Genomic DNA, 27,925 nt, shown 5'->3' with positions numbered 1-27,925 from the left:
GAGGTGTTTGCGGTGAGTTGGAGGTCATCTTGGGCTGCATAGTGAGACCCTGATCAAAATTCCTGCCCAACAAACAAAAACAAAGCCAAAGCAAAATAACAACAAAAATGCTCACAAAAAGAGAGAGAGAGAGACCTTGAGTTGGCCCTGTGGGTAAAGTCATTTGCAATCAAATCTAATGACCTGAGTTCAGTCTCCAAGCCCCACGTGGTAGAAGAAGAGAACTGTCTCCTGAAAGCTAGCCTTCAGCCTCCACACAGGTATTACTGCTCCACACATGAGGAAATGTTAAAAATAATAAAGGGGATGGCATTCATTTGGGCTGGGGAGATGGTTCAGTGCTTAAGAGCAATTGCTGTTCTTCCTTCCAGAGATCTTCATCCATGTCAGGTGACTCAAAACTGCCTATAAATCCAGCTCTTGGGGAATCCAGGACCCTCTTCTGGACCCCATGGACATCCGTACAAATATAGCAGACGTTGTCACATAGACACACACACACATCAAAAAAAAAGTCGGAGGAGGAGAAAAGAAGGAAGGAGGGAGGGAGGAAGAAAAGAAAAGGAAAAAAAAAAGAAAGGAAAGCAGTTAGGTGTCGACCAAATCTGTAATCTCAGCACTCAGGAAACAGGTGCAAGAATGGGAAATTCAAGGCACAGAGCAGTCAGGGCCAGCGTAAGCTTCACAGAGCAGTCAGGGCCAGCCTGGGCTATATGAGACCACCTTTCAAACACAATACCACACTGAGTTTGACACCGAGCATTGCAGGGTGTGTAATCCACACCTCCAAGGAGCCAGGGTTTAGCTCTGAGTTTCCACAGACTCTGATCAGCCTCCATGTCACCTGAGGCAGGCAGCTGCCTGAGGGCTCCTCCATCTTGTTAACACCCACAGAGACTGATGCTAAGGGATATTGCTGTTCCTGGGCCTCAGGGCCTCTATGTCTCCAGGGGCACTTACCACGCCTAGATATGAGTTGTCCACCCCCCAAAGCCAGTCTCCAGGCATAGACAGCACTCCATGGCAAGGTGGGCTTCATCACCCAGGCTCAGTCAGACCCAGACTTGCTAGAGCCTGTGGCCAGACTGTGCCTGGTTTAATGAGTGACTCCCAGGTCAGCAGTTCGTGCCCACAGTGCCTGGAGTCCCCAGGCACCCTTAGCAACCCTCGAAACTGGATCCCCAGCCTGACTTCTGGGCCTCTGTGTGTTTATGAATCCGGCTGATGGATGGAGCGGGGCATGTAAACATGAGACCACTCCAGGGCTGCCAGTGTGAGCAGGAAGCAGGGGCAGGGAGCAGATGCTTATGCCCACCAGGGGCCCCAATGGAGGAGCTTAGCCCACCTGTCAGCACAGCTCAGCATGTTAACTGTTAACATAGCACGACTCTGCTATGTTAGGACTGGGGGATAGAGGGCTTGTGCTGGGGCTTCCTGTCTGTTGAGTCACAGCCGGGGGTGGTGTTGGGGGAACATTTAGTCAGTCAAGAGCCTGCTACATAAAGATCTGAGTCTGACCCTCAGCATTCATGTAAAGTTGGACTTGGTAGCCCAGACTTACGATCTACACATGCAGTGTGCCCCTCCACAAATTAAAAAAAAAAAATCAATATATTTTTTTAAAGCAATTCATTTGGGTCAGAGCAATGAATCAGTGGTTAAGAGCACTTGCTGCTCTTCCAGGGGACCTGAGTTTAGTTCCCAGCACCCCTGCCAGCCGTCTGACAGAGACGAAGGCTAAGACACAAAGTGACCATGAGGCTGAGCTCCAGAAGCTAAAAGGAGCCATCCAGAGATACAGGGGCCTCCCACTTAAGAAGGAGAAGCTGGCAAGATGCTGAGGTGGGGTCAGAGAGGGTTTGAGGGTGAAAACTGCAGAGCAGGGTGCCAGCAAGGGACTCCATGCCTCCTACACATAGCCTAGGGATTATGGCTTCCTTGAAGGGAAGGCAATTGGCTGGAACACCTGTGCTGTTGGTCCCTAGACCCCATGGAGCAGAAAGAAACATCCCTGTCCTTCCTGCTGTGTTGATATGGGGCTCTTTGTTACGGCAGCTCCTTTGTTGCCCTGACCAATACACTGTCTGGAACACGACTGTCACCTTCCTTACCCTAAAGACCCATGTCTGTGAAGCCAGCAAGTAGAAGCCAGCAAGCAGTATGCTCCCTCTACATGCCCCCAAATCTGTTGGAGACAGGTCATTGTCTCCTGTCTGGGAAGCTCCTAGAAAAAAAAAAAACCTGCAATTCAAGGTCCCGTCTGTGTTCCTAGTCGCCATGGAAATGGCCAGACATCCTGGAGGACACATCTAGGGCCCAGGCCTGGAAAACACCCATGGCCAAACTGCTGGCTCATAGTCTCCAAGTTCCTCATTGAAGATCTGAGATCAGCGGCAAATCTGCGGCAGAGAGCTCCGAGGTGATGCAGGGGAATCGTCACTCCTAGGTGCCTATGACGGGCACAGTTACAGACGACAAACTTCCTTTTAACTGCTGTGACTTAAAACAAAATGTGTTTCCCCCCCTAGAACATTAAGGAGGAAGTGTGACTTTCCCAAGAAGGAAACCAGTGGGGGCCATGTGGGATCCACCACTATGAGGCCAGGTCCCCGGCTTCCCCTTTCCATGTCTCGGAGCCCAGCGTCTGGCGATCAGAAGTTGAACTAAATGTTTCCCTCAATCATTTTCCGCTTTATTTTCTGAGACAGGGTCTCCCACTGACCCTGGAGCTCACCAGTTCAGCTAGACTGGCAGGCCAGCAGGTGCCAGGGACTCTCCTGTGTCCACCTCCCCAGGGTTGGGATTATTGGAGCATGCCCCACTCTTGGTTTTTAGGTGGGTTCTGGGGATCAAACTCAAGTCCTCTTGTTTATAAAGCAAGTCCTTCATCCACTAAGCCATCTTTCTAATACTTCCTGAGACGTTTTTAAGATTCAAGACATGGTCACTTCTAACGGGGAAACTGAGCACTCAGAGATGGATTTGGGGTAAACCAGATCCATTGTGGGAGCCAAATCCTGTGTGGAGCGAGGAGTGAGGCAGTCTTCTTGCCTAGTTGCCTCTCATTGGTTCTCACACCTGCTCACCATTCCCAACCCTGGCCCTGAAGCCCCTCCCTTTCACAGCCTCTACCTCTCCAGCATGACTTGAACCTCAGCTGGAGAGACCCTTAAGCATTCAGTGAAACTCAAGTCATGGGCTCAGACACTGGGGACAGTTACCAGGTCTGGCCATAGAGTGACCACAGACCAAAAGCGCTCAACCAGCAATGCAGAAACCCTCCCAGAGAGTGAGAAGCGGGTCGCAACAGGCCAAGGTGGGAATAGGAAGATGAGGGTAAAGGAGGCAAGCCATTGAAAATAGTAGGGCAAACTCAGAGTAGTGGCAAGGGCCTACTTAGGGCGGGCAGCCATATTTGCTCAGCACCTGCCTTAATCTTGAGGGGGTGCAAGGGAGGCTCCCAACTTGAGACCCCTGCCTGGGACCCACACCAGGATGATCATGAATGCCCACATCCTCCCAAGTCCAGAAACAACCCGAGACCAGCAAAGGAGTGAAGAACCAAGAGACACTTGCGTGAGAAGTGCCCTGTACAAGGCAGCAAGGAGCTGAGCCCAAACGGGGAGGAGTCAGACCCCAAGCACAGCTGAGGCCACCAACCCTCCGCTCTGCTCGGGAACAGGGAACAGGCAAAACTATTTGCTTTATTTAAAGAAATATCTTCTAAAAAAAAAACTGAGTTTCACTTCCATACATGGAAGTGAGTCTCGCCATCCATAAAGGAGAAGTGACACAAGCAATTGGAGACAGGTGCGGGAGATGCATTGCAGACACGCCTGGGGCCCGCGGGGACAGGCGTGCCCAAGGGGACACTCGCACACATGGGGACACACATGCCCACAGGGACACATACCTGTGCGTATGGGGCGATGTGTGTACATGGGAACCAGTACTCGCAGAGGACCTGCACCCACAAAAGCATGCAAACACATTGGGCACACGCATGGACCCTTTGGGGCTCATTCACACAATCTGCGCCCATGCTGTGAATGGAAGGCCCATCCCCCGCAGGGATAATATCTGCCTACGCTGGAGACCCCCAGAAACAGCTCCACTTGGGGTGGGGAGGTGAGAACGTAAGTGAGGAGGGAAATGAAAGTCATGTGCTTGTCCACGGTGTCGTGAAAGCCGTCCTGCTCCGGGGATCTAGGACTGACCTGCAGCTGCTGTGAGCACTCATGGCTCATCTTTCCTGCATGGATGCCAAGACTGAACTCACACACACAAGGGCAGTCAGAGAGCATGAAGGTAGCCTCAACCTGGGGAACATATCCCAGAGGTCTTGTTTAGATTTTGAGACAGGAGCTCACCACGTAACCCAGGCTGCCCTCAAACTTTTGATACTCTACCTCAGCTTCCCTAGGGGCTGGGATTACAGGAATGGCTCTACCATGCCCAGCCTCCTCCCTAATAATATAGACAGGTTCTCATGTATCCCAGCCTGGCCAAGGATAACATCTGGCTTCCAAGTTTGGATTTTGTTGTTTTGTTTTATGAGACAAAGTTTACTATGTTCATGAAGCTAGCCTCAAATTCATTCCTTAGACCAGGCTGGCCTTAAACTTCCAACTCTCCTGCTTCAGCCTCCCAGGTTCTCGACTAACAGGCATGGACCACAACATCTACTTTAAACATGTCAGGCTTTGTCCCCCTTGCAGTGCTGAGGATCCAACCCTGCACATGGAGAACTGCAGCCCTCACACTCATAGGTTTCTGTGGCTTTGTTTGTGTTTGCCTTTTGCTTTGCTTTGTTTTTTTATTTTTTTTTAACATCTGTAGGTTTAAAGAAAGTGATCACCACAATTAACAGTTTTCCACGTGGAAGCTGATTTCCACTGCAGCTCCCCCACCCCCACCCCGTGCAAAACCAGACTCCCCCCACACATACACTCCACACACACACCCACTGCCGCCATGTGACTTTCCCTAGAGTTCCTGCTGGTCGAGTAGCTTCTCCCACCTAAAGAAGTCTGGGCTCTCATCTGCGAAGGTCCCCTGCTCCACCCTCCCCTTGTGCCTCGCTCGGCTGCCTGTCTGTAACACGGCTGGCTACAGCCTGTCTTTTCGACAACTGAGCAAACACACCAGCCTGGTGGGCGGCCGAGGTCAGCTTTTGTGCCAGTGTTTAATGGTTCATCCGTGAGGTCTGAGCTATGGTGGAGGCACGGCCCAGCAGCTCCAGTGGGAAAACAGACATTAATTTGGATTCCGGCGCCACAGCTCCCAGGATGGGGACAGGTGCCAATAAGGGCCTGGGGAGCATAGCTCCAGGCAGTCAAAGCCTGGGTTGAGAGGGTCCCCTTCTGCAGAGTCAATCTCTGTCACACACACACACCCCGAGGTTAAGCTTGTCCAGCAGGTGTACAAACAGGGGCTCTAATGATGCTCCAAGACTCCCAGGCAGGTAGACATGGCATGCAGGGGTCAACAAGACAATGGTGGGGGCCAAGAGAGTGAGACGGTATGTGGGCACCCCTGGTTTTGTAGGGTCCTGCTCCTTGTGCTCTTCTGTGGTTCAGTTCCCCTTCCCACCCCACCCCACTCCACCATCCGCTAGAGAAGCAGGCTGTGTGCCAGCCTTACACACGGCCTCGGGAAACCTCAGTCAAGCAGAGGTAGAATGGTCATACTAGACTATTGCTGGGCTGCTGGGGTGGGCATGAGCCGCCAAGCTCCACCTGGAGAGTCCATGGCCTTGCCTCCTTGAGTGAGGCCTAGTGTCTGCTTTTGAATGCATATCCTAGCTCATCTTCAGACCGTCCATGCCTTTCTCTGCAGAACTCCTCCTGAACAATGGTCCCCAGCCTGGCTGGCCCCACATCAGCGACCCCCATCCCTATTGACCTTCATCAAAGCTCCCTCCTTCTGGCTGACCCCACATCCCTACTGATCTTCACCAAAGCTCCCTCCTCCTGGCTGACATCATCATCAGTGGCCCTCATCTTCTCTGATCTCCCTGCTCTTGATGGCCCATTGTCCTTGCTAACAATGGGATCCCCTGCTGTCCGTCTCCATAGATGGACACCCCTGCTGACCTCCTCTATAAATGGACTCCTCTTTCTGACTTTCCCTAGGATGGAAAACCCCTTGCTCATCTCCCCCATCATTTGCCCCCATCCTGGCTGACTCACCCAGCACCCGCCATCCGGAAGTAACTGACCCCAGTGATTGTCCCGCCACCTCCACCCACCATAGTCCACACCCCACCACCCTCCATCTGACTTTCCTCCATCCCTGCCCAACCAGCAGAGAGTTCCAGAACCTACTCTACAAGGGTCTCCATTGCCCACAGGTCACCTACCATCTACTCACTGTAACCCTGGAGGGTCTTCCCAAGAAGTGCTGCCACAACTGACTTTGTCCCTTCATCCACTGCTGGGCTGGGTGTGCCAGGAATGTCCTCTTAGACAGCTAGTGTCCAGAGCCCTGTAGTCACCTTGTCTAAGTGAGTCCCATGCCCGAATGGGACATGCCTTGCCATACTCCTACTTTCAACCCAGTAGAACACAGGCCCCAAGGATACAAGCTTGCTCTCCAGGTGCAGCTGGGCGGGGCCCGCACGGGCAGTTAGCCCTTTGACACACAGCCTAGGACTAATGTCCCACATCTACAAGTCCAGAGTGCATCAGGTACCTGATAGGCACAGCTTCCTGCCTCTGCCATGCTCTAGTTTTCTTTTCCAGTTATGGCCTCTCCACCTGTCAAGCCTCCTACCAGACAGGGGAGAAACTCAAATGGAGATCAGGTTGTTCTCTCAGAGACCCATAGCCAACACCATGCCCACACCTCAGGTCTTCCGACCCCAGAGGAGTTCCACCAGCTGCTCCAGCCTGCAGCCCGGTGTGCTGCGTGTGCACACAGGAGTGTATGTGATGTGTATGTAAGAGTGTGGGTGCTGTTTAGGTGCTCACATGAACGTACTGTGTGTATGTGTGTTGTGCAAACATGGCTACTCGTGCTATGTGCACGAGTGTGTGAGCTGTTGTGAGATGCTGTGTGGGTATTTGTGTCATGTACCCACAAGTATGAATGCTGTATGGTGGGTACTATGTGTGTGCATGAGAGAGTGCATGCTGTTCTGTGCATGAGGACAGGTACTGTGGCCATATGATTGTGTATGCTTGGGTGTGGAGCATGCATGTGATTGTGTGCTATTTGCGAATGAGGATCCATCCGTGAGTGTGTGTGCTGCATGCGTGTGATTGTGTGCTGAGCGAACACATCTGCATTGTGCACAGGAGTGTATAGACAGGTATGTGCATGTGATAGTGTGTTGTGTGAGAAAAGGGCACATGTGTTCTGCATGTGTGTGAGTCTGTATTGGCCACATAGTGGGTGAGCATACCACGTGTGTGAGCATGTGTATTGTCTGTGTGAGTGCTGGGCATGTTTGCTTGCTTGTTTGAAATGGGGTCTTGCTATATTACTCAAGCTTGTCACTGACTTTTCTTAGTTAGTTAGTTAATTAGTTAGTTAGTTAGTTAGTTAGTTAGTAGTTAGTTTATTGAGACAGGGTCTCTTTATGTAGCCCTGGCTGTCCTGGAACTCACGCTGTAGACTAAGCTGACTTTGAACTCGCAGAAATCAGCCTGCCTCTGCCTCCTGAGTGCTGGGATTAAAGGCGCACATCACCACCCGGTTCGGGCTTGCTTGTCTTCAAATCCTGGGCTTAAGAAATCCATTTGCCTCAACCTAGCTGGGACATTATGACAGATGTGCAAGCACCACACCCTGCGGGAGTCAATACCACCAAACTGTCCTTGTAGATACGGTTCAAATGTAAACTCCTTGTAATTTATATTTTAATCACTGGAATGCCAACTTTATGTGCCCAGCATCAGTTCACCCCATCCATGGTTTTGCACAGGCCCTCGGGGTCCTACCCTCACCTTCACATCCCCTTACCTGGCAGGGCCCAAACCCATCGCGCTGGACAAGCCCTCAACTCCTGCTTTCTCTGCCCTGACCTGGACCCAGCCGATTTCCTGGGGGTGCGGAGATCACACTGTGCTCTCAACAGCCATCTTTCATCAGCAGCCCTTGAGCTGAGTCCCCTTGGCCAGACCCACTGGTCACTTCTCCACTGCGCTAGATATGAGCCCAGCCTAGTCCTGCTTCCTGGTGGTCCAAGGCCCATATGGAGGGAAGCAGAGGGGCTGAAGGGTTGTGAGGGCAGCCATGGGCTGCAACGGTTCAAGGCTCCACAGATGGCTGGCTTATCCAGACTGGCTGGTGCATCTGTTTGGGTTTCCCAGCAAAACATCTGTCCTCATAGGAATTGCTTCTGCACAGTGTTTAAGGCGCCTCCGTGGAGCCAGGAGTCTCAGCTGGGTAATCCCTGACCATGGAAGCCAGCAGATACATTCCACATGTATCTCACTGGGAACACGTGTGACTGGCAGGGCAAAGATGATGGGAAATTGAATTCCAGTGTCTGCAGGGGAAGCCTGGGATGTGGGGGCTGCTGAGTCTCTGGAGAAGCTGGAAGAATGGGAACAATATGCCTCTGATACTGGTTTGGGAAGGAATGTTCTACTTTTTTTCCTCCTCCTCCTCCTCCTCCTCCTCCTCCTCCTCCTCCTCCTCCTCCTCCTCCTCCTCCTCCTCCTCCTTCTTCTTCATTGAGACAAGGTCTCCTGTAGCCCAGGCTGGCCTCAAACTGGCGCAGCCGGGAATGACCTTGAATTTTTAATCCTGCCGCCTGCACCTCCAAAGTGCTGGGATTACAGGCATGTGTCCTCACACCCAGTTTCTGCGGTGATAAGGACAGAACTCAGAGCTTTGTGTGTGTTAGGCAAGCACTTTACCACATGAGTACATTCCCAGCTCTCACGTTCGCTTCTCCTTTGAGACAGGGTCGCAGTCTTGGCCAGCAGCCTGCTGCAGAGGCTCAGAGTCTCATCGGAATTCTCTGGACCCAAACGATAGGGCGTGTGCGTCTAAAGGGTCAGATTGTCCATGGTGAGCCAGTATGGCGTGGCCATCTCGGTCAGAGAGGAGGTTCCCCTGCTCCCTTCCCTGTGAGCTGTAGCACCCAACATCCCAGCCACTAGGAAATGGAGCTGTGATGGACCCAGGATGGAGTCATGGCAAATAAGCCTTAGGAGGATTTTTTTTTTTTCCCACATCGAGCGAAAGGGAAGACGGAGCCCCGCTGACTCAAAGTGTCCATGTTAACTTCCCATGAGAAAGACATGGATGAGCATCCCTGGTCCTCCTTGGTGGGCTATGCTCTTAGGAGCTTCCCTGGTCCATTGGGTGGGGTCTGAGCAGTGGGCATTCATGATTACCAAGTGGTCCAGGCATGGTGAAGCCAGACTTCCCGGGGGAATCCTGACAGCTCATCCCAGTGGCTCCAGCAAACAAGTTGGAAACCACTGGTGAATGAGATCACCCAGTGCCAGACACACAGGGTAAGAGCAACGCCCCCACTCGAGGAAGCCCCCACACCTTGGAATTAACAGGCACAGGCAAGTTATGAGCCCTGTTTGGCTCTTGGGAGTTCCTTCCAGTCCAGCCCAGAGGCAACTTCACAGTGTTGCCAACTGTGCCTCCCAAACCCCCATGACATAGCAGTTCTCCTGGGCTGGGGGTTGAGGAGATCCCACTCACATGGCCTTAAGGCAGAAGAACAGAGCTGCATCTCCACTAAGGATGGATGTTCCCCTAGCCCAGACTGGGTTAGGACAGGGCAACTAGCTGACAGCCACACTCAGCATGTCTCCCGAGACAGGGGCAAATATAAGGCTTTTAGGTTTCAGATGGCTGGTTGGGAGCCCCCCCCCCCAGGAGCTGTGACCGTGGCCTGGGATCCCAAGTCACTGGATGCCCCCTGTTGACTCGTGAGAAGAATGTAGAAGATCATCCAGGCAACATGCACTGTTGTCACATGCGGCATATAATGTGCATGGTACATGCACCCAACAATGCAGTCTTACAACAGACACTTCCAACTTTGTGTGCTCCCATGCCAGGCGCACTCAGCAACATGTACATCAAACATCATCGATCTTTGAGAGTCCATGCCAAGGGCCCTCTGTGCAGCCTCTCTACCACGTGGTGCAGTATCAGCAGATCCAGCACAACTGGTCCCTGGTCTTAGGCTTGCGCCATCTGTAAGACATCTTGCCTATCTCAAAAACTTCTACTTGAACTTCAGTGCCCCAATCCCCTGCCTGCCCTCCTCTTCCTCATCTTCTGATGGATTTTTTTTCCCTGAGGACAATAGACTGTCACCTGGAAAGAACTTCTTGCCTTTCTCCTTGCCTTGCTTCTACCCCAATCCCTTATTCAATTTATTCTACACAGGCAATTCCATGTGATTTCTTGACAAGAATTTGAATGGCCACCTCAAACCCAGAATAAAACAACCTCAAAGGCCCTGGCTAGCAGGGCTCCAAGAACTGCCCAAGTCCCAGAATCCTCTGCAATCCTTCTGCCTAGCCACTTCCACCCTAGACCCCAGACCTAAGACCCTACTCCCCAAATCCAGTTACTGTCTGTATCTCTGAGATGTCCTGAACTGAAGGAATACAGTGCCCTTTCCAAACGTCCTTCCCGTGTGTCCTTCTACAGTGTCTGCCTCGTTTAAAACCCCTAACAAGGGTGGCCTGGTGCTTGCCTTGCCGACAGCCAAGGAAGCTGACTCCAGAGAAATATCTGAGGCACGGGCTCCGCACATCTCCTGCAGGCCCTAAACCTTCTCCAGGCACTACTCCCAAAGAGAGGAGCTTAGGAAAAACAGTTCAAGCAGCCGTGAGAACAGCAGAGACAATGAGTAAGGACAGTGAGTTTGAGGCATAAATACACTGCGTGGAGACAGTGCCAGGTGTGTAGCAGGGGCCGGCACAGGTCCAGACTCAACGACCCTGAGCAGAGCAAACATGTCCCTCAGGGGCGCCAGGGTACAGTGCGTGTCTGCCCTTCTTCCTGCAGGTCTGCAAAGGTGCCCTCTCAGCCCCAACATGGAGGCAAGCACTCTGATGTCAGAAGCTGTGTTCCCAGGCCTGGGGGCAGCTGAGAGACGTGTTGTTTTATAGTCCCTTCAACACTGTGGACATTCATAAAATTAATTTGCTAAGCAAGGAGATAAATCCAATCCAATGTTCCCATGGTAACGTCTTCTATGCTGCCCAATTTCAGTCTTGGGATTTTATGGGAAGCCATCCTTCCCGGTCCAGCTGCTTCCCTGGACGCTCAGGGCGCAGGAATGGGAGGTGGCAGCTTAAATTGAGGAATGCGAGTCTGGAATCTGAGCTGCTGGGAACTCACTTCTCCCACCCAGCTCCTGCCCGACTCCTCTCGGGTTTTCCTGGAGAGCTGTGGGAGACGACCTTGGATCCAGATGAGATCATCCCTGTCTCCAGGTTCTGGCAGGTCCGGTCCAGGCACACAGTACCTGCCACTGGGAGGCCAGCCAGAGTCTGCGTCTTGCCAAACACAGGGGCAGACCCAGGAAAGGCTCTGTCCCATCTCAAGGGCTCCTGGCCCCAGGTACCCCACCCTAGGTTGCACGCGGAGGAGCAAAGCAGGAGGGTAATACAGCGGGGGGGGGGGGGGGGGGGGCCGCTCAGAAAGCAGCAGGGCCCTTCACCACGGCTGGCCAGCGCCTTCCACCTTTGTGTTCTAGGCGCCTGGCTCCCACCAGTGGGCGTGCCTACGGGAGGCACGCCCAGCTCCTGCCCTGTCTGCTGAGTGTTTTCTAGAAGCTCTGAGGATCAGGTGTCTGGGAGACTGGCAAGCTTCCCCATCCAGCCCGGGGACAGCTGGTGTGAATATAGCAATGAGAAACAAGTTATGTGGCCTCAGAGGGCTGCACCCTGCAGAGACCCCCACGGAGCAAAAAAGCTGGCCATCCAACTTCCTAATCTGCCAAAGTGACATCCTGGAGCTCTCAGGGGTCTGAGGCTTAGGGATAGGTAGAGACCGATCCCCTCCCCCAGCAAACTGGGGATCGAGGACAAGGCTATAGATAGAGGTGTGGGCTTCGCATCCAGGTTTCCCAGGACTACGGTGTCCTCCTCGAGTTGACAAGGACACAATTTACAAAACAACTTCAGGAAATCCACACCAGGAAAATGTGACAACTACAGAACGAGGCTGTGAGACAGAGGGGGCGGGGCAGGGGCAGGGGTGGGGGCAGCCCAGGAGTGAGGGAAACAGGAGACTTCACGCCTCAAGGAGAGGAGCTCAGACATGGCAGCTGGGCGCGCCTGCCCACATCCCAGAGGGTTTGAGCCTGGATGCACATCTGGCTTAGATGTGGCCGCAGCCGCCCCCAAGCCATGTGAATAAGCTGTACTGTCCCCTGCGGCACATTCTGGTTCTAAGCGTCTCTCATCCCCGCGGACCTGGGGTCCTGGGGTCTGTGGGTTGACGTGCCAGATTCAGCCGATCACAGAGGAAGTAGTGAAGGGAAAGCCACGTTGCCAAGGAGACCACTTCAAACACATTTTATAAGGCTGCGAAAACTATACCTTTCCCTGGGGTTGGGTTACGTCTCGGAGGCCTAGACAATACGCTGTTCATGTGAACAAGGCCCAGCCTCTCCCTCGTCTCCACTCAATGGAGGGGGAAGCTGATTGATGTGAGGCCACCCTGGGAAGCAGTAGCCTTCTTGGAAACCTCTCTGCATTGAGGACATTGGGGACTTACAGAGAAGCACCCAGCACCCCTGTCTGAGATTCCCCCAAGGTAACTGGCAGCCTGCACACTGTCCTCAAACCGCAGAACCTCAGGGGCACCCTGAGGTCAAATCTCACACCTTCACCAGAGAGACATGAAGAGAGGGGAGGGACACACGAAATACAGAAAGCAGAGCAGGGTATGGGCAAACTGGTTTATAGAATGAGACTCTATCTCAGAAAGCCAGAGAGAAGATGGGGGAAAAACAGCTCAGTCAGCCAAGTGTTTACTGGACAAACATGAGGACCCGAGTTTGATGCCAGCATCACATAAAAAGTTGAGGGGAAGTAGCATATCCTTGTAAGCCCAGAATTGGGGACATAGAGACAAGAGGGTCATCGGGACTGCCTGACTGCCACTGTTGTCACCCCCACACACTCTTTTCCTCATTGAGACAAGGTCACTCCATGTGGCCCCGGTTGGCCTAGAACCCCCAATCCTCCTTCCTCAGTCTCCAGAGTAGTGGGATTACAGGTGTGTGTGATTACAGCACACCACTTTGGGCTCCGACAGGCACTCAGAACAGCACCACAACAAGACCACAGTCATAACCAAACACAGAAAGAGTCAGAACTGTGGGGAGGGGACAGGAGGCAACACTGGGGGCAAGGCTAGGGGCAGATGCCCTCATGCCAGGCATGCTGGGAGTTCTGCATCCACTAGGATATCAGCTGTCACTCTGGACCTTAGAGCCTGAACTGTGTTCTGCTGGATGATTGTCAGATAGATGTCTTTCTTTCGAAAATGGTCAGGGGTGGCGTCTTGAACCTTGAGTCTGTGTGAAGCCAACTTTACCACCACCACCACCACTACCACACACACACAGAGGTAGTAATGCAAAGGTTATGGCTTTGGCCTGTATAAAGGCCTGAGTCTTAGGGATTGAGATGTTGGGATGAAGGAAGTGGCCTCTTTCTAGTCCTGACTAGAACAGTCTTCTGTTCTGCTCATGGCTCTAGTGATCACTTCTTTTTACATTATTTATGTATATGTGTGTGTGAGTATGTGTGCATGTGTGTGTGCGAGTATGTTGCATGCGCATATATGTATGCAAGTATGTGTGTGTGTGCACGTATGCACCCAAGTTTGTAGTGGATGTGCATGTGTGGACATGCATGTGTGCATACATGTGTGCATGTGCTCATGCATGTGGGGGGGTGTTCTCTACCATGTGGGTCCCAGGGACTGAACTCAGGTTTTCAGGCTTGGTAGCAAGTGTTTATCTGCTGGGCCACCTCACTGGCCATCTTCCTCTTTTTTTTTTTTTTTTTTTTTTTTAAAAGAAACATCTCAGAATGAGTCTCCTTCGCTGAAGGCAAGGAGGGCATCAGGAACATTATTCTCAGCATGACATAAACCCCAGACTTTCTGACGTCTTTGGTGACTTGAGGTGGAGGCCAACACCCATTCAAGCAGGACTGCATTCATTCAGCCAGTCAGGGAAGGGGCAAGTCCCCACCACGGCACCTGTGAGCTCCCTGAGCTTATAGGTTCCTTTCAAGAGTGTCCTGAGCCTTACCCAGAGGAGGTTCCCAATGCCTCCAACATCGCATGCTAGGACAAAATTCCCAACCAAAGGACCTTAAGGAAGGATTAGTTTACAACACCCGACAGTACTCTTGGGGGCGGTGGGGACATTATTGGAAGGTCACTGGGGAAACGCCCCTGAAGATGGCATTGGGGGGCCCAAGCCCACTCTTGTTTCTCCCCCATAGAGTGAGCAGCTCTGCCCCACCATAAACTCCTACCCCTGGTTCAGCCTCACCGGCCCAAACACAACGGAGCCAAGGGACCAAAGACGGAAATCCCCAATACAAGCCCAAGTAATCTTTTCTCTTCCTACGACGCTGTCTTAGGTATTGCAATGGAAGCTGACTACTGCACAGAGATCCAGTGTACATGAAGCATCGTTACCCCCATTGCACACATCGAAAACCAGGGCTCTGAGGTGGACTCCATCCACCTGTCTAATAATCTCTCCCCATTGCACAGGCGTGTGTGTGTGTGTGTGTGTGTGTGTGTGTGTATTATGTAGTGGCATCACACCCGCCAACATTTTAAAGGAGATACTCCTTTTATCTCAACCGCAAACCATCCAATGGCCAGAACGTGGACCATCTCCCAGCTCTCCCATGTGGAGAGTTGGGGGAGGAACTGTGAGGGGGCGGTGCTAGGTGAGGGCGTAGAGAGTACGCCAAAGCATCACGAGCGTCCACTCGGGTACCCCAGAGACCCGAGGCACCGACGGCCTGCACAGGACCCACCTCTGTGATGATGTAGAAGTCATCCCCGGGCTCCCCCTGAACAACGATTTTCTCTCCATCTTCAAACTGCACAGGCTCCAGGGCGTCAGCCACAGTCAAGCGTTCCCACTTCTCCAGGGACTCTGCAAGAAGACACGAGGGGTCACAGGTCACACCCCACTACCATGGGGTCCTTGGATGTAGCCTCAGAAAGCCCAATCCTCAGACTCCTGATGGCGATCTGAGATGACGCTCTTTAGAGGAGACAATGCTGCAGCAGAAACCACAGAACACTGAAAGTCTAGATCCATCCCTTCAATACAGGGGCTGGCACCTCTTGCCATGAGAGTCTATCTGAGATGGACTCTATAAGCTGGTGTTGGGAGCACAGATCTGCATCCCAACTACTCAGGAGGCTGAGGCAGGAGTATTACATTCGAGGCACACCTAGGATAGTGAGTTAGTTCTAGGGCAATCTGTACAACTTAGTGAGACTTTGTCTCAAAATAAAAAGTAAAAAGAAGTCTGAAAATGGAACTCAGCAGTAGAACCCCTGCCTAGAATCCCCCAGTGAAGGGCTCAATGGTAGAGCACCTGCCTAGAATCCTCCAATGAGGGGTTGGGGTGTGGCTCAGTGGTAGAGCATCTGCATAATTTGTGCCAGACCCTGAGTTGCATCCTCAATACGAAATAATAATAATAATGTACACACATTTGACTCCTATTTAATTTTTTCATGGGAAATGCAGTTTGAAAATAGTCGTGAATCACTGGCTCCATAAGGTAAACAGCAGATACTGAAAATCGAGTCAATATTCACTTTAAGGAGAAATTACTTTCCAAAAAAGTAGGACTGAATGAATTAATTAATTTTTGCAAAGAATCACAGCCGGGTTCCACAACTACGTGTACTTTAGACGACTCACTAACACAAGTAGGATGCCCCACTCAGCATCATCACCCTCAAAGCAGGACAAGGACTGGGAGCTGAGTTGATGTAGCAATTGTTTTGTATGTCTTTTTATTCTTTCTCCTCTCTCTCTCTGTCTGTGTGTGTGTGTGCGCGCGTGTGTGTGTCTGTCTGTGTGTGTGTGTGTGTGTGTGTGTGACGACTGTTCACAAAGTTGCACGTGCATGTGGAGGTGGACCAAGGTTGATGCCAGGAATCGTCCTGCGTTGTTCTTCCACATTATTTATCAAGGCAGGGTCTCTCAATCAAACCCAGAGCTCACTGATATAATTAGTTTCTTGCTCACCAACTTGCTCTGGGATCCCATCTCCGCCTCCAGAAACTTGAACTACAAACAGGCTCCCACACTCAGCCAGCAGTGATGTGAGTGCTGGGTTCCAAACTCGGGTCCTCATGCTTAGGCAGCAAGCATTTTAACTGCGGAGCGATCTCCCCAGATTCTTGATTGTTTCTGAGACGGGGTCTCACTCTATATTCCAGGTTGGGCTTGAACTCACCGTGTGATGGTTAGTTTCAATTGTCAATTTAAATAATGAGAATACTCTAAGAAGAAAGTCTCAAGGAGGGATGGTCTAGATCAGGCTGGACCGTGTACATGTCTCTGGGGGATTGCCTTAATTCTTTAATGGATGTGGGAGGACCCAGCCTGAATGGGCGGCACCATTCCCTAGTTGGGGGTCTTCGATTGTGTAAAAGTAGAGGGGGCCAGCTGGACCCTAAGCATGCAAGCATTCATTCTCTCTCCGCCTTTGCTGTGGATGTCATGTGACCAGCTGCCTCAAGTCTCTGCCACTGGGACTTCTCCATGAGAAGCTCTACCCCAGACTCCGTTCTCCCCCAAGTTGCCTCTTGTCAGGGTGTTTTCATCACAGCAACAGAAATGAAACTAGGACATCCCGGCTAGCCTCACAGCAATCAATCCTCCTGCCTCCATTCCCTGAAGGCTGGGTTTACGAGCATCACGACCAGCACTGCTGTTGTGACACTCAGAAAGGACACACCTACCACTACATTGGGCAAACAAACTTAACTCTGATGCTGAGTTTATCTTTAAAGGATTAGAGACTCAGCAGGCCGAGGCTGTCTTGCTCACACCTTCCATCCCTGAAACTGCCCATCCCCGGCCCCCAGATAAGAAGAAAGAAAAACCATAATAATATGGGAGTTTGCTGTGAGAAAACCATGGTCACCTTTTTAACCGTACCCCCTTCCCCGCCCCCTCGCAGTGAAAGAAACCTTTCTGGCCTACGCTTAGACACTACATATGTAGGCCAGCTGCTAAAAATAAAAATTGAAAAAGGCATTCATTTTAGATCTAGGTTAGCAGGGAAATATCTCTTCCCTAAATTCCCTGCTCGTGCTCCCACACTGCAAAAGAGCCACGTCTCGATGAACCCCATGCCACAGGGAACCCAGCTGTGCAGTGTAGGCAGGGAGTCTACTCCAGACACAGTAGTGGGTCTGCTTCTCTTTTTTCTTTTTTCTCTTTCTGTCCTTCTCACTTTGTCTCCTCCCCTCTCATTTATTGAGACACATTTCACAATGTAGCCTAGGCTGACTTTAGAACTTTTATAATCCTCCTGCCTCAACTTTCTGAGTACTAGGCTCACAGACGTATATTGCCACAGGTGCCTTGCTGACAGTTTTCTTTAAAAACTATCTGACCAAGCATATTAGCTCAGGCCTGTCATCTGAGCACTTGGGAAATAGAGGCACAGGACCAGAGAACTTCAATACCAACCTTGACTATACAGTGAGTTCAAGGCCAGCTTGGGCTGTGTTGTGGTTTGAATTGGAAAGGCTCCCATAGGCTCAAAGATTTGAATGCTGGTCATTAGGGAGTGGCACTACTTGAAAGTGGCCCTGTTAGAGGAAGTGTGTCACTGGGGGTGGGCTTTAAGCCCAAGCCAGGCCCAGTGTCTCTCTCTTCCTACTCTATTCAGATCCAGATGCTGAACTCTCTGCTACCATTTCAGCCAGCAGACTGCCGTGCTACCTACTATGAGGACAATAGACTAAACCTCTGAAACTGTAAGCCAGCCCCAATTAAATGCTTTTCTTTATAAGAGTCATCATGGTCACGGTGTCTCTTCACAGTAATGTAGAAATGCATACTGTCCACTGTGGAATAAGGTCACTTTCAGCAAAATTATAGAAACAGGTGCAGAACGGGAATGTAGATGTGAAACACTGCAATAGAGGCTGTAGTAAGGATGCTACCTGTAGGTGAGTGGTGTGGCTCACCTGCCTAGAATCCCCCAGTGAGGGGCTGGAGTGTGACTCAGTGGGAGAGCACCTGCCTAGAATCCCCCAGTGAGGGGCTGGAGTGTGACTCANCTGCCTAGAATCCCCCAGTGAGGGGCTGGAGTGTGACTCAGTGGGAGAGCACCTGCCTAGAATCCCCCAGTGAGGGGCTGGAGTGTGACTCAGTGGTAGAGCACCTGCCTAGAATCCCCTAGTGAGGGGCTGGGGTGTGGCTCAGTGGTAGAGCCCCTGCCTAGAATCCCCCAGTGAGGGGCTGGGGTGTGGCTCAGTGGTAGAGCCCCTGCCTAGAATCCCCCAGTGAGGAACTAGGGTTCAACAATTAAATGTTTGCCTAATATGTACAAGGCTTGGACTTCAGCAGCAGCAGCAGCACCTCCCTGCTCCCCATACATGTTTTTAAGGATGCTTTTCTCCCAATAGCATTTAAAGTGTGCAATATTCCAAGGTTGGGAAACAAGACTTGCCAAAGCGTTATCTCCAAACATCATAAATCTTGGGTGAAAACTGAAATAGCTGTAAGGGAGACAGCCAGTATTTGGCCCCAGAATTTTAAATGAAACAACACATCTGAGAACATTTAAACCGTGCACATACAGGTAGAGGCAGAAGCAGGAAGGGACCTGCAGTGACTCGGCTGGCGGGGAGTAGGATGGGGGTGGTAAGCAACTGCCTGTGGGGATAAATCTCTGCTGAGGCAAAGAGCAGGTCCTAGGTAGATGGCTGTGGCCTGCACACCCTGCCGCTGGGCTTGGTTCCCTGAGCCAGGCTGTTGCGAGTATCTCACGACAATGAATAAATGAGGATTACAGCAATTCATCAAGGGCAGGAAGGGAGACGCCTTCGCAGCAGTAGGACAAAGTGTATGAAGAGCCTCTGTGTCCAAGAGGCACTGAGAGGGACAGGCGCCAAGCAGAGCCCTCCTTCGTATTCAGAACCAGTTTATCCCCATCTTCTCCTAAGGTCTCTGAGCGACTCAACTGTGCACATGAACCCAGGATGCAAGTACAACCCACAGCCATCCACACACAGGCCATAGGGATGGAACACAAAAGTGGCCTTGGAAGGGCAGTGATGTCACCGAGAAGCCATGCTCAAGGTGAGCCAAAAGGAGGGGGAAGACACTTAGCACAAGGTTCCAGCAACGAGAACAAAGAGCTCACTTTCAGTTCAGAATCACGGCGCTGGGATGGTGGCACCAAAGACAGCAAGAGAGATAAGCAGACACAGTTTGGAAAAGATGGGGACATTGGCAGGATGACATTCATGCTCACAGGTATACATGCACCTGTATAAAGGTGCATCGCGAATGTGCACATATATGAACATGCAGTGTGCGTGTGTGCATATGCATGAATGTGTGTACTATGAACGTGGACCACAAATGTGCATATATATATGAATGCATGCCATATTTATGTCTATGTGTGTACGTAGGCATGTGTGTAAGTGTATGAGTATAGGTGAATGTGTGGTATGTGTGTATGTGAGCATGTACTGCCACTCCTATGGGAGGCACGCACATGTGTCCGTGTTTGCATGTGAGCATGCATGTCCCAAACCTGCATAATGCTAAGCAGAGATGACCTATCAGCCATACAGGGAGAAGCAGCTGTGGGCTGTCTGCAGGCACTCACAGGAGGCTGCAGAGAGGCTACGAGCAGCAGGATCACTAACCTAGGATGGAGACTTTGCTGAGGAATTCCTCGTACATCTTGCGTTTCCTCAGCGTGCTTCCCTGTGGAAGAAAAAGCAGAACACAGAAGATGGGTCTCCAGTCTCAGTTGGCCTTTTGACACTTGCAGATTTCTCTCAGCGACTGATCTCTTCAGAGGAACCCCGTTGAGCACGTCAGTGTGAGCCTGTATCTCTTATTTCCTGTTCTTCATCTCTTATCTTCTGAAACCACTTCCAGCACCACCAGCAGAAACCCCAAGCAGGTCCAACCCTATGCAAGGCACCCCAGTGCATGGGCCCATGAGGTTTGAAGTTTCCAAAGGTGGACACAGCTGTGCCTGCTCAGCTCTTCCCAGGCTAGACTCTAACCTGTAATCTTCCTGCCTCCGCACCCTGACTTGAATCACAAGGATGCACCACTGACATGCACCTTTACAAAGCCTTGGGGCTTCTGGACAGGTTGTCAGGACCGCCAGCCACCCAGCGGACCTCCCAGCTCCCTCGGCCATCTATAGAACAATGGTGAGGGAGGCTCACGCACCCTGCCTGGCCATTGACGAGCTGACACAGATGTCCTAAAGGAGCTCGCCCTGCTTTTCCATCGTAGCAGCTGGGGCTCTCTTATTCCTGAGGTCAATACCAGTCTCTGGTACTACAGCCCTCCCTCTGTCTGCTGACAAAGATGTACACCGAAAGATGTCAGGGAAGGAGAGATGGATCCGACATGAGAGAGAGGACTGATGCATAAAGGTTTGCAAATGCCTGAGGCGCTCCCTAAAGCATGTCTTTAGAGGGGCATGGCCCAGCCTCTCCTAAGAGACCGGCAATCTCAGGCCTTACACGGGGTGGCATTGATAGTATAGATGCTCGTCATGGGGCCTGACGCTAAGCTCTAAGCACATCAGCACAATCTGCAACAGCCCTAAGGGGGGCAGGGAGCAGAAATGGAGAGACCAGCACATTGCATGCTCAGAGCGGAAGCTTCAGGAGTCAAGAAAAGTCAGAGTCACAGATTTTGCCCTTCTCTGGGCTAACAGGGACAAACCCTGTTCCGTGGCTCTGCTTTCCGGCAGCAGGTTCAGTCCTGTGTAAAGGAGGTTTGTGTCTCTGTCAACTTGGCTCACTGCGGGTAGCTCCAACGCACAGGAAATAAGGGTTGCAGCAGGAAGCCCCTCCACACAGGGTATGGGTCAGCCCATGGACCTGAACTCAAAGCCATGAGCCAAAGTTAGTCAGTGTAGCCCTGCTAAGGGGAAAAAAAGGACTCTCGGGAGAAAGACTGGACTGAAGGCGTGTGTCAGTCAATGCTAGTCCCTGGAAAGCCATGACAAAAATATGAGCAGCGATGAAGTGAGGAGGAAGGGCCCTCGAGGCTCCAGGGCAAACCACAGTTTCCACAGGGTCAGAGCATGGGGTTCTCCCTAGCTGTGGACAAGGTCAACCTTTGTTTGCCTCAAGATGCTCACCTTCTGAGGTCTCAGCACCCAGAGCACAGACTAGGGGCTGACATGGGCTTCCCGCTTTCAGAAAGAATATGAAGCCTACTGCAGGTACCACTTGAGGCCCACACAATAGTGGAGTTGAAGGAATAAGGGTATGGATGCCCTCCCATTCCATCCTAGGGCCTCACATGGCCAGGCCGAGTTCCTAAGGGGATGGACACTTCAGTGCAAATGAATAGGGTAAATCTGGGCGTACTTTTCATGTTACTAGTCCTAGGGAAATGAGATGTTTCAATCCTTTGTTACGAGGGCAGAGATTCAATATTTAAGTTGTTGTTGCTCCTCATGGTAATGGTGGTGATAGTGTTGTTGACAGTAATGATGATGGTGATGATGGTATTGATAATAGTGACGATGGTTTTGATAATAATGATAATGATGGTGTTGGAGGTGATGGCAGTGATGCTGATGCTGATGGTGGCAATGATGCTATTGATAGTCAAAATGGTGGTGGTGATGGTGGTGATGTGATGCCAGTGATGAAGATGATGAGGAGGATGGTGATGATGCTGGCAATGGTGCTGATTGATGGCAATAGTAAAGAGGGTGGTGTTAGTGACTGTGACCATGAAGATAATGGTGTGAACCTTCCTGGGTAACCCGGAGAAGGGCTCTTAGAGAGGGTCAGCACATTGTCTTTCCAGGCAGAGGCAGCCCATCAGTGCCCACGTTCTTGGAACAATCGTGTCCTCTGCAAGGTCTCAGGTTCTTCATCATGTCCATGACCCGGCTGCTGTCTCTAACCTGGGACCCCCTTCTCCCTCTGTGACATCAAACCACTGCTCAGACAAAGCTGTCAACACCTCAGCTCAGAAGCTGAGGCTCTTTATTTCCTGTTCTGACACAGGAGGGCATCAGCCGGAGACAAGGCCCTAATCATTAGAAATGGGATGAGTCATGCTGCAGATAGGTACCGAGGGGCACCAGCCCCCTGCAGCCCAGCCACTCAAGAGGCATAGTCAAGACCTTGCCCTGGCCGCTGATGGACCTCATATCTCCGAGAGACAGCTGTTGTATCTCTACTGGATTGGAAACAGAAGCCCAAAGAAGGTCACGGCTTGGCTCCTGTCCACTGAGTTGGGGGCTGAAACTGCTGTCCTGGAGCTCTCTATGTAGATCAAGCTGGCTGCTAACACAGAGATCTGCGTGCCTCTGCTTCCTGGATGCTGGGATGAAAGCTGTGTACCACTACACCAGGGTTCTTTTCTTTGCTGAAGGATAGTTTCATTCTGTTGCCCACACTATCCTCGAACTCACTGTGTCATCCAGGCTGACCTAGACCCTGTGATTCTGTCTCCAGCCCCCCCTCTACCCCTCCCACAAGTACCAGGATTACAAACATGAGTTCACACAGCCTGCCATGAAGCCACTGCTATGTGCTGTACCATGTGATCAACCTCCATTCTTACCCTGTACTGGGGGACTCACACACCCTGTGCCCAGGCGTAGGACTGGCACAAAGCAGAGCTAAGGTGGTCCAATCTGTCTGATGTCATAGCCGCGGTATCATCAGCCTCCCATGCTCTGGTGCAGGCTGAGTAGCCAGAAGCAGCTGTGTGCAACCACACAGGTAGCTTTTAGACAGGCTTCCATACAGGTGGAGAGGACTCAATGCCATGTAGACAGACATGCATGGGGGTGGGGCTAGCTGCCACAGAGGAGTCCCTGGGTGCCTATCAGTCAGTGGCAGAGACAGCTCACTGCTCTCTCTGCAGCTCAGTGCCCTCTAGGACACTCAGAGTGTGATGTTCATGGCTGGGTACCTCTTAAAGATACAAGTACCCACAGTCCAGTTAAAGCAGGATGAGCCAGGAGAGAAATCTATCCCTGAGTAATCATGTACCAACAGTGAAAGGGTGATGCCCAGGGTGAAACACAGAGGCATTTGCAGGCACCAGAGCTCTTACCAGCCAGACCCCGCCACCCTGACTTGAGGACCCTAGAAGGTAGCGTGGACAGCCCAGGAAGTTCCTACTTAAAGACCAGTAGTCAGGTGTCAAGGGAGAAACCAGCCTTGTATAACAGTTGGGGGTGATGGAGGAGAGGAACATGGGGGACACAGAGAAGGGGTTGGGCAAAGCACAGGGTGAAGCGAGAACAGTGCTATGGGACTCTGGGGAACACACTGAGGTGGTGAGTGTCATGACCAAGATTCATATGCCGATAGGAGCAGGGGGGGTGAGTGTAAGGTACTGTAGGGATACTAACAGAGCTTGGAGGGGCAGCCCATGAGCATATCCAGTGACGAGCCTGGGGGAGGTTGGAGGATGATGAGCTTGCTTGCGCTCGCTGTCAGAAAGCCTGGGCTCAGGCCTCCATTCTCACTGACTGCTTGAGTTCTGTTTCCTCATCTGCTCAATGGGAATATTAAAACCTGCCCCCAAAGGGTCTCCATGGAGACTGGCACTCAATACAGTGACAGGACCCCAGCTCTATCCCCAATTTGAGCCTCAACTTCTCCCTCAAATCTGGTTCAAACCAGCACTGATAAGCTGGCTAAGTTTCAATCCTAGAAACCCAGAGTCACATGTTGATGTGGGATTCCCCTCTGTATGCTGTGAATACGTTTTATTACCATTGGTTAATAAAGAATCTGCTTTGGGCCTATGGCGGGGCAAAATAAAGCCAGGCGGGGAAATCTGAACAGAGATACAGAGAGAAAGCAGGTGGAGTCAGAGAGAAGCCATGTAGCTGCCAAAGGAGACAGACACCAGAACTTTACCTGGAAAGCCACAGCCTTGTGGCAATACACAGAATAATAGAAATGGGTTCATTTAAGCTTTAAGAGTTAGTTAATAATCCTAAGCTAATAGGCCAAGCATTGTTTTAATTAATATGGTTTCTGTGTGATTATCTCGGGTCTGGGCAGTCTCCGCCCACAGCATGTATGTCCCTAAGATGTCGACTTCCTAGGGAAAGACCCATGATGGTTAATCCTGATGCTCAGTTTGACAAGATCTAGACTCTCCTAGTAGACAGACCTCTGGGCATGTCTGTGAGGGAACTTCCAGTTGGGTTATTTATAGGAGGATCCATCCTAAACATGGGAGAAACCACCACTATTCTATGAGCTGGGGTCCTGGATTGAGTACAAAAGAAAAAGGAATCTCTCTCTCTCTCTCTCTCTCTCTCTCTCTCTCTCTCTCCCCCCCCCCCCCTTCCTTACTGTGGCCCATGAAGGACTGTACTTAAAGCCATGAGCCACAATAAACCTCCCCTCTCTTAAGTTGCTTTGGTTAAGTATTTTGTCAGAGTAATGAGAAAAATAACTCAGTTCCCAACAGGGCTAGGGACTCAATGTCCCACATTAAGTTGTCCTCAGCTGTCCAGACCCTGACAGTTAGATGATGGTTCTGCCAGCGGAGGCTGGAACAAGTCTGTTCCCATGACAACACGATGGCACAATTGGAAAGCCAGTGTCCAGACTCTGGTGACGCAGAACTATTGTGTCTGCTGATGGGTGCGAGTCGGGGTGGCTGTGGTGGCAACAGCCTGCTCAATGACCTGGCCCAAACCATTTTAATGCTATCCAGCCCTTAAAAAAGGCATCTCTTTTGAAACCGTGTAGTCCCCACTGACCACCTAGCAATTAAGCTTTCCCAGCGGAATGCAGGCAGGTCGTGACCCAGGAACCTCAGATGCTAATGTTGGTTCAGTGGGCAGGATAAGGCTGAAAATGTCCTGGGGCCTAGGGAAGTGGTCAGCCAGCAGGTGAAGCCAGACTGCTTTGTTCCTACGCTGAGCCGTCACCTGCTAAGCCTCTTGGTGACACCGGGGATTCCCAGTTTAGTAGCCTTTACAGCATGCAAGACAGCAAACCCAAGATGGCTCCAATGGGGCTCAGCCTAGGAACCTGTCTGCAGAGGCTAGCTCAGCTTTCTCCCCAAGTAGCCAGCTTGGTACAGGGCCTCCATCTGCCTGTCCCCCTGGCACCTGCACCGTGGATGTCAACGTGACAGAATCTAGAGTCACCAGGGAGTCTCAGTGAGGGATGATGTTGGTGTGGTTAATCTGTGAGCACATCTGGGAGGGATTATCTTGATTGTGTTAATGGAGCTGGGAATGTTCACCTGGAATGTGGGCGGCACCATTTGATTAGTCCTGAACTAAAGGCAAAGGAGAGCGACTTGTACTGGTTCCGGTTCTTAGAGAGCGCTCCTTGGCTGTGGCAGGGAGGTGACCAGCTACCTCTGGCTCCTGCTGCTGTGACTCCCTGCCATGATGGATGGGACCTCAGAGCCAGAGCCAGAATAAGCCCTTTGTCCCCTAAACCTTTCGCTGAACTATTTTGTCACAGGAAAGGAAACCTCAGCTAAGATCCTGACCAAGACCATGGGCCTGGGGACACCGAAGGGCAGAGCACAGACTCACCTCCCACGGTCCCTAGGGTCTTTCCTTGCCCCCCACACACACCTGCAGAGACTGCCTGACTCTCAAACGAATTGGCATGAGGCTGAGGCTGGGTTAGAGGATCGTTGTGTGGACAGGAGAAGCTGGTGGTTGCCGAATATGCAGAGGGCCCGCCTTGCTCAGGGTGTTCCAGGTAAGACAATGAGACCAGGGACCAAAGACCCTACCACCCCCCTACACACACACACACACACACACACACACACACACACACACACACGATGCTGAGAACCATACCCGGTCCATGGTGAACTCTGCCTACCCCATGGTTCAGAAGAACTGGAACCAGGGATGTGATTCTAGCTCCCAGCACAGACTGTCCTAGCCGGGCCACCTTTGTTACCCAGGACAAGGAGCTGGCCCTGACGGAAGGTTCTCTGTCACCTGAAGCCTCGGAGCACATACCCCATCCCCACCCCTTCACTGCAGCATAAGCAACGGTTCAGAAGAAATTTCTCAGCCACTTTTGTGCATGCAGCAGTTTCTCACTGCCTTGGGGTTCTCACTCTGGGCAAGGGTGGAGGGGTCATCTACTCCCAGGCCGTGTGAACCCCTGTGAGTTACTAAGCTCATCTCAGAAAATTTAAAAAAGAGATAGGCGGTGCATTGAGGTTGCAGGGGTCACACCACCTACGCTATGAAGTGGAGGAAGCCTGGTTCTTGGCTTAGAGAGTCAGTAAAGATGTGGGTCCTTCAGAGTCAGTGGCATTAGGAATGGGGACCCATATCTGCTTAAGACACAAGTTCCCACGGACTCAGAACACATCATACAGAGGTCTTGGAAGACCCCAGTATGACTTCTCCTGCACAGTTCAATTTTGTATATGAGACTCTCACCCCCGCCTTTGGAGACAGGGTGTCATGTAATCCAGGCTGGGCTCAAAGTTGCTGTGTAACTGAGGATGACATTGAACTTAGATGTTCACCTCCTGAGTATTAGAATTATAGGTATGGACCACTGTGCCTGGTTTAGGCAGTGCTGGGTATGGACCCCAGGGCTTTGTACCAATTGAATCATATCCAGCCCCTCTACTAAAAATTCCTAACTCACTAGCTGCAGACACAAGGTCCCCAAAAAGGGGCAGACGAACAGAAGGCCCAAGGCTTAAGTAAAAGGAAAGAAACTCGTGGACTGTTGGTCTCTGCTGAGCCCTCACCTGAGTCCTACAGGTGACAATGCCCCCAACTCTGCCCAGCACTGGGCTCTGTGTGTCCCTTAGACAAAGCAGCAAGGAGAGACACTTAGGAAACTTCCAAATTAGAAGTCACCAACTTCCAACTCTAATATGGAGTCTGAGCTGACCTTGTGGGCTGTAGCTAACTCCCTTGGGACACTGACGACTCTTCATTTTCTGCGTCTCCCACTGTGAGTCCATGCTAAGGCGGGAGCCCTCAGTGGGGGTGATTTGGACGTATCCAAATCTGCCTAGACAGGGATGGGTGCGGACAGGATTCAAATTCTCCACAAGAGCTCTGCCGATTCTGGAGCCCAAATGGGTTATTCTTAGTGTCCGGGGATCCGAAATTAACTCAAAGAAAATGCCAGTTCCTTCTGCGATTTGAGAGCATTCCTGAATATAAAGTCCTGACCACAAAAGTCCCACAGCCAGCAATGACACAGCGCAGAGGAGACGGTAGGGAAACAATGCTTGTGCAACTCCAAGCCAGGTGTGCTCAGAGGGGACCGGGAATGTGTCCTTTGGCAGGGTGGGAGGATCCCCCATCACACCCTCCCACTGGGACAGGCAGGTCCCTGCGGATCGGGAGCATGTTGGAGACAAAGGACGATGGTGCTCTTCTGTGTCTTTGTGCCCAGAGCAGTACAGAAGCCCTGACGTGCCAAGCATGCTGGCCCTGGGGACAGCTGCCTTCCAAGACTGTGCTGGTCCACGAGTGTGTCCTACCGAAGAGCTGGCATCACCTCAAGACAACAGGATGTGCCCTCTGTACCTCAGTGACTGGGCACATGGGCTCCATCCTGAGCTATTCTGGGGAACACTCTGGAATGTCTCAGCCTACGGCCACTCTCAGTTCTCACTGGGATGCCCAATCTCAAGTCCCAGTCGGACCAATGTCCCTCTGTGACTCTAGCAGCTCCGTGTCAGAGGTCAGGAGGG

At 51.6% G+C, this 27,925-nt stretch overlaps 1 protein-coding gene across 3 annotated transcripts in view; it reads right to left on the bottom strand.

The window, feature by feature from the left end:
- Prkar1b (protein kinase cAMP-dependent type I regulatory subunit beta) overlaps nt 1–27,925 on the bottom strand; it is a 118,439-nt gene that overhangs the window by 3,864 nt on the left and 86,650 nt on the right. For all 3 annotated transcript variants that reach the window (XM_050163254.1, XM_050163253.1, XM_050163256.1), the window contains 2 exons: nt 19,897–19,957; nt 15,009–15,130 (listed from right to left, as the gene is read on the bottom strand). In XM_050163254.1, coding sequence (XP_050019211.1) covers nt 15,009–15,130; nt 19,897–19,957 — 183 coding nt within the window. The remainder of the gene's footprint in view (nt 1–15,008; nt 15,131–19,896; nt 19,958–27,925) is intronic.

This window comes from Alexandromys fortis, unplaced genomic scaffold, assembly GCF_014885135.2.
Source record: "Alexandromys fortis isolate MF-2015 unplaced genomic scaffold, M_Fortis_MF-2015_v1.1 scaffold_144, whole genome shotgun sequence".
Classification (NCBI taxonomy): Eukaryota; Metazoa; Chordata; class Mammalia; order Rodentia; family Cricetidae; genus Alexandromys; species Alexandromys fortis.
This window is presented reverse-complemented; position numbering and strand designations above follow the sequence as displayed.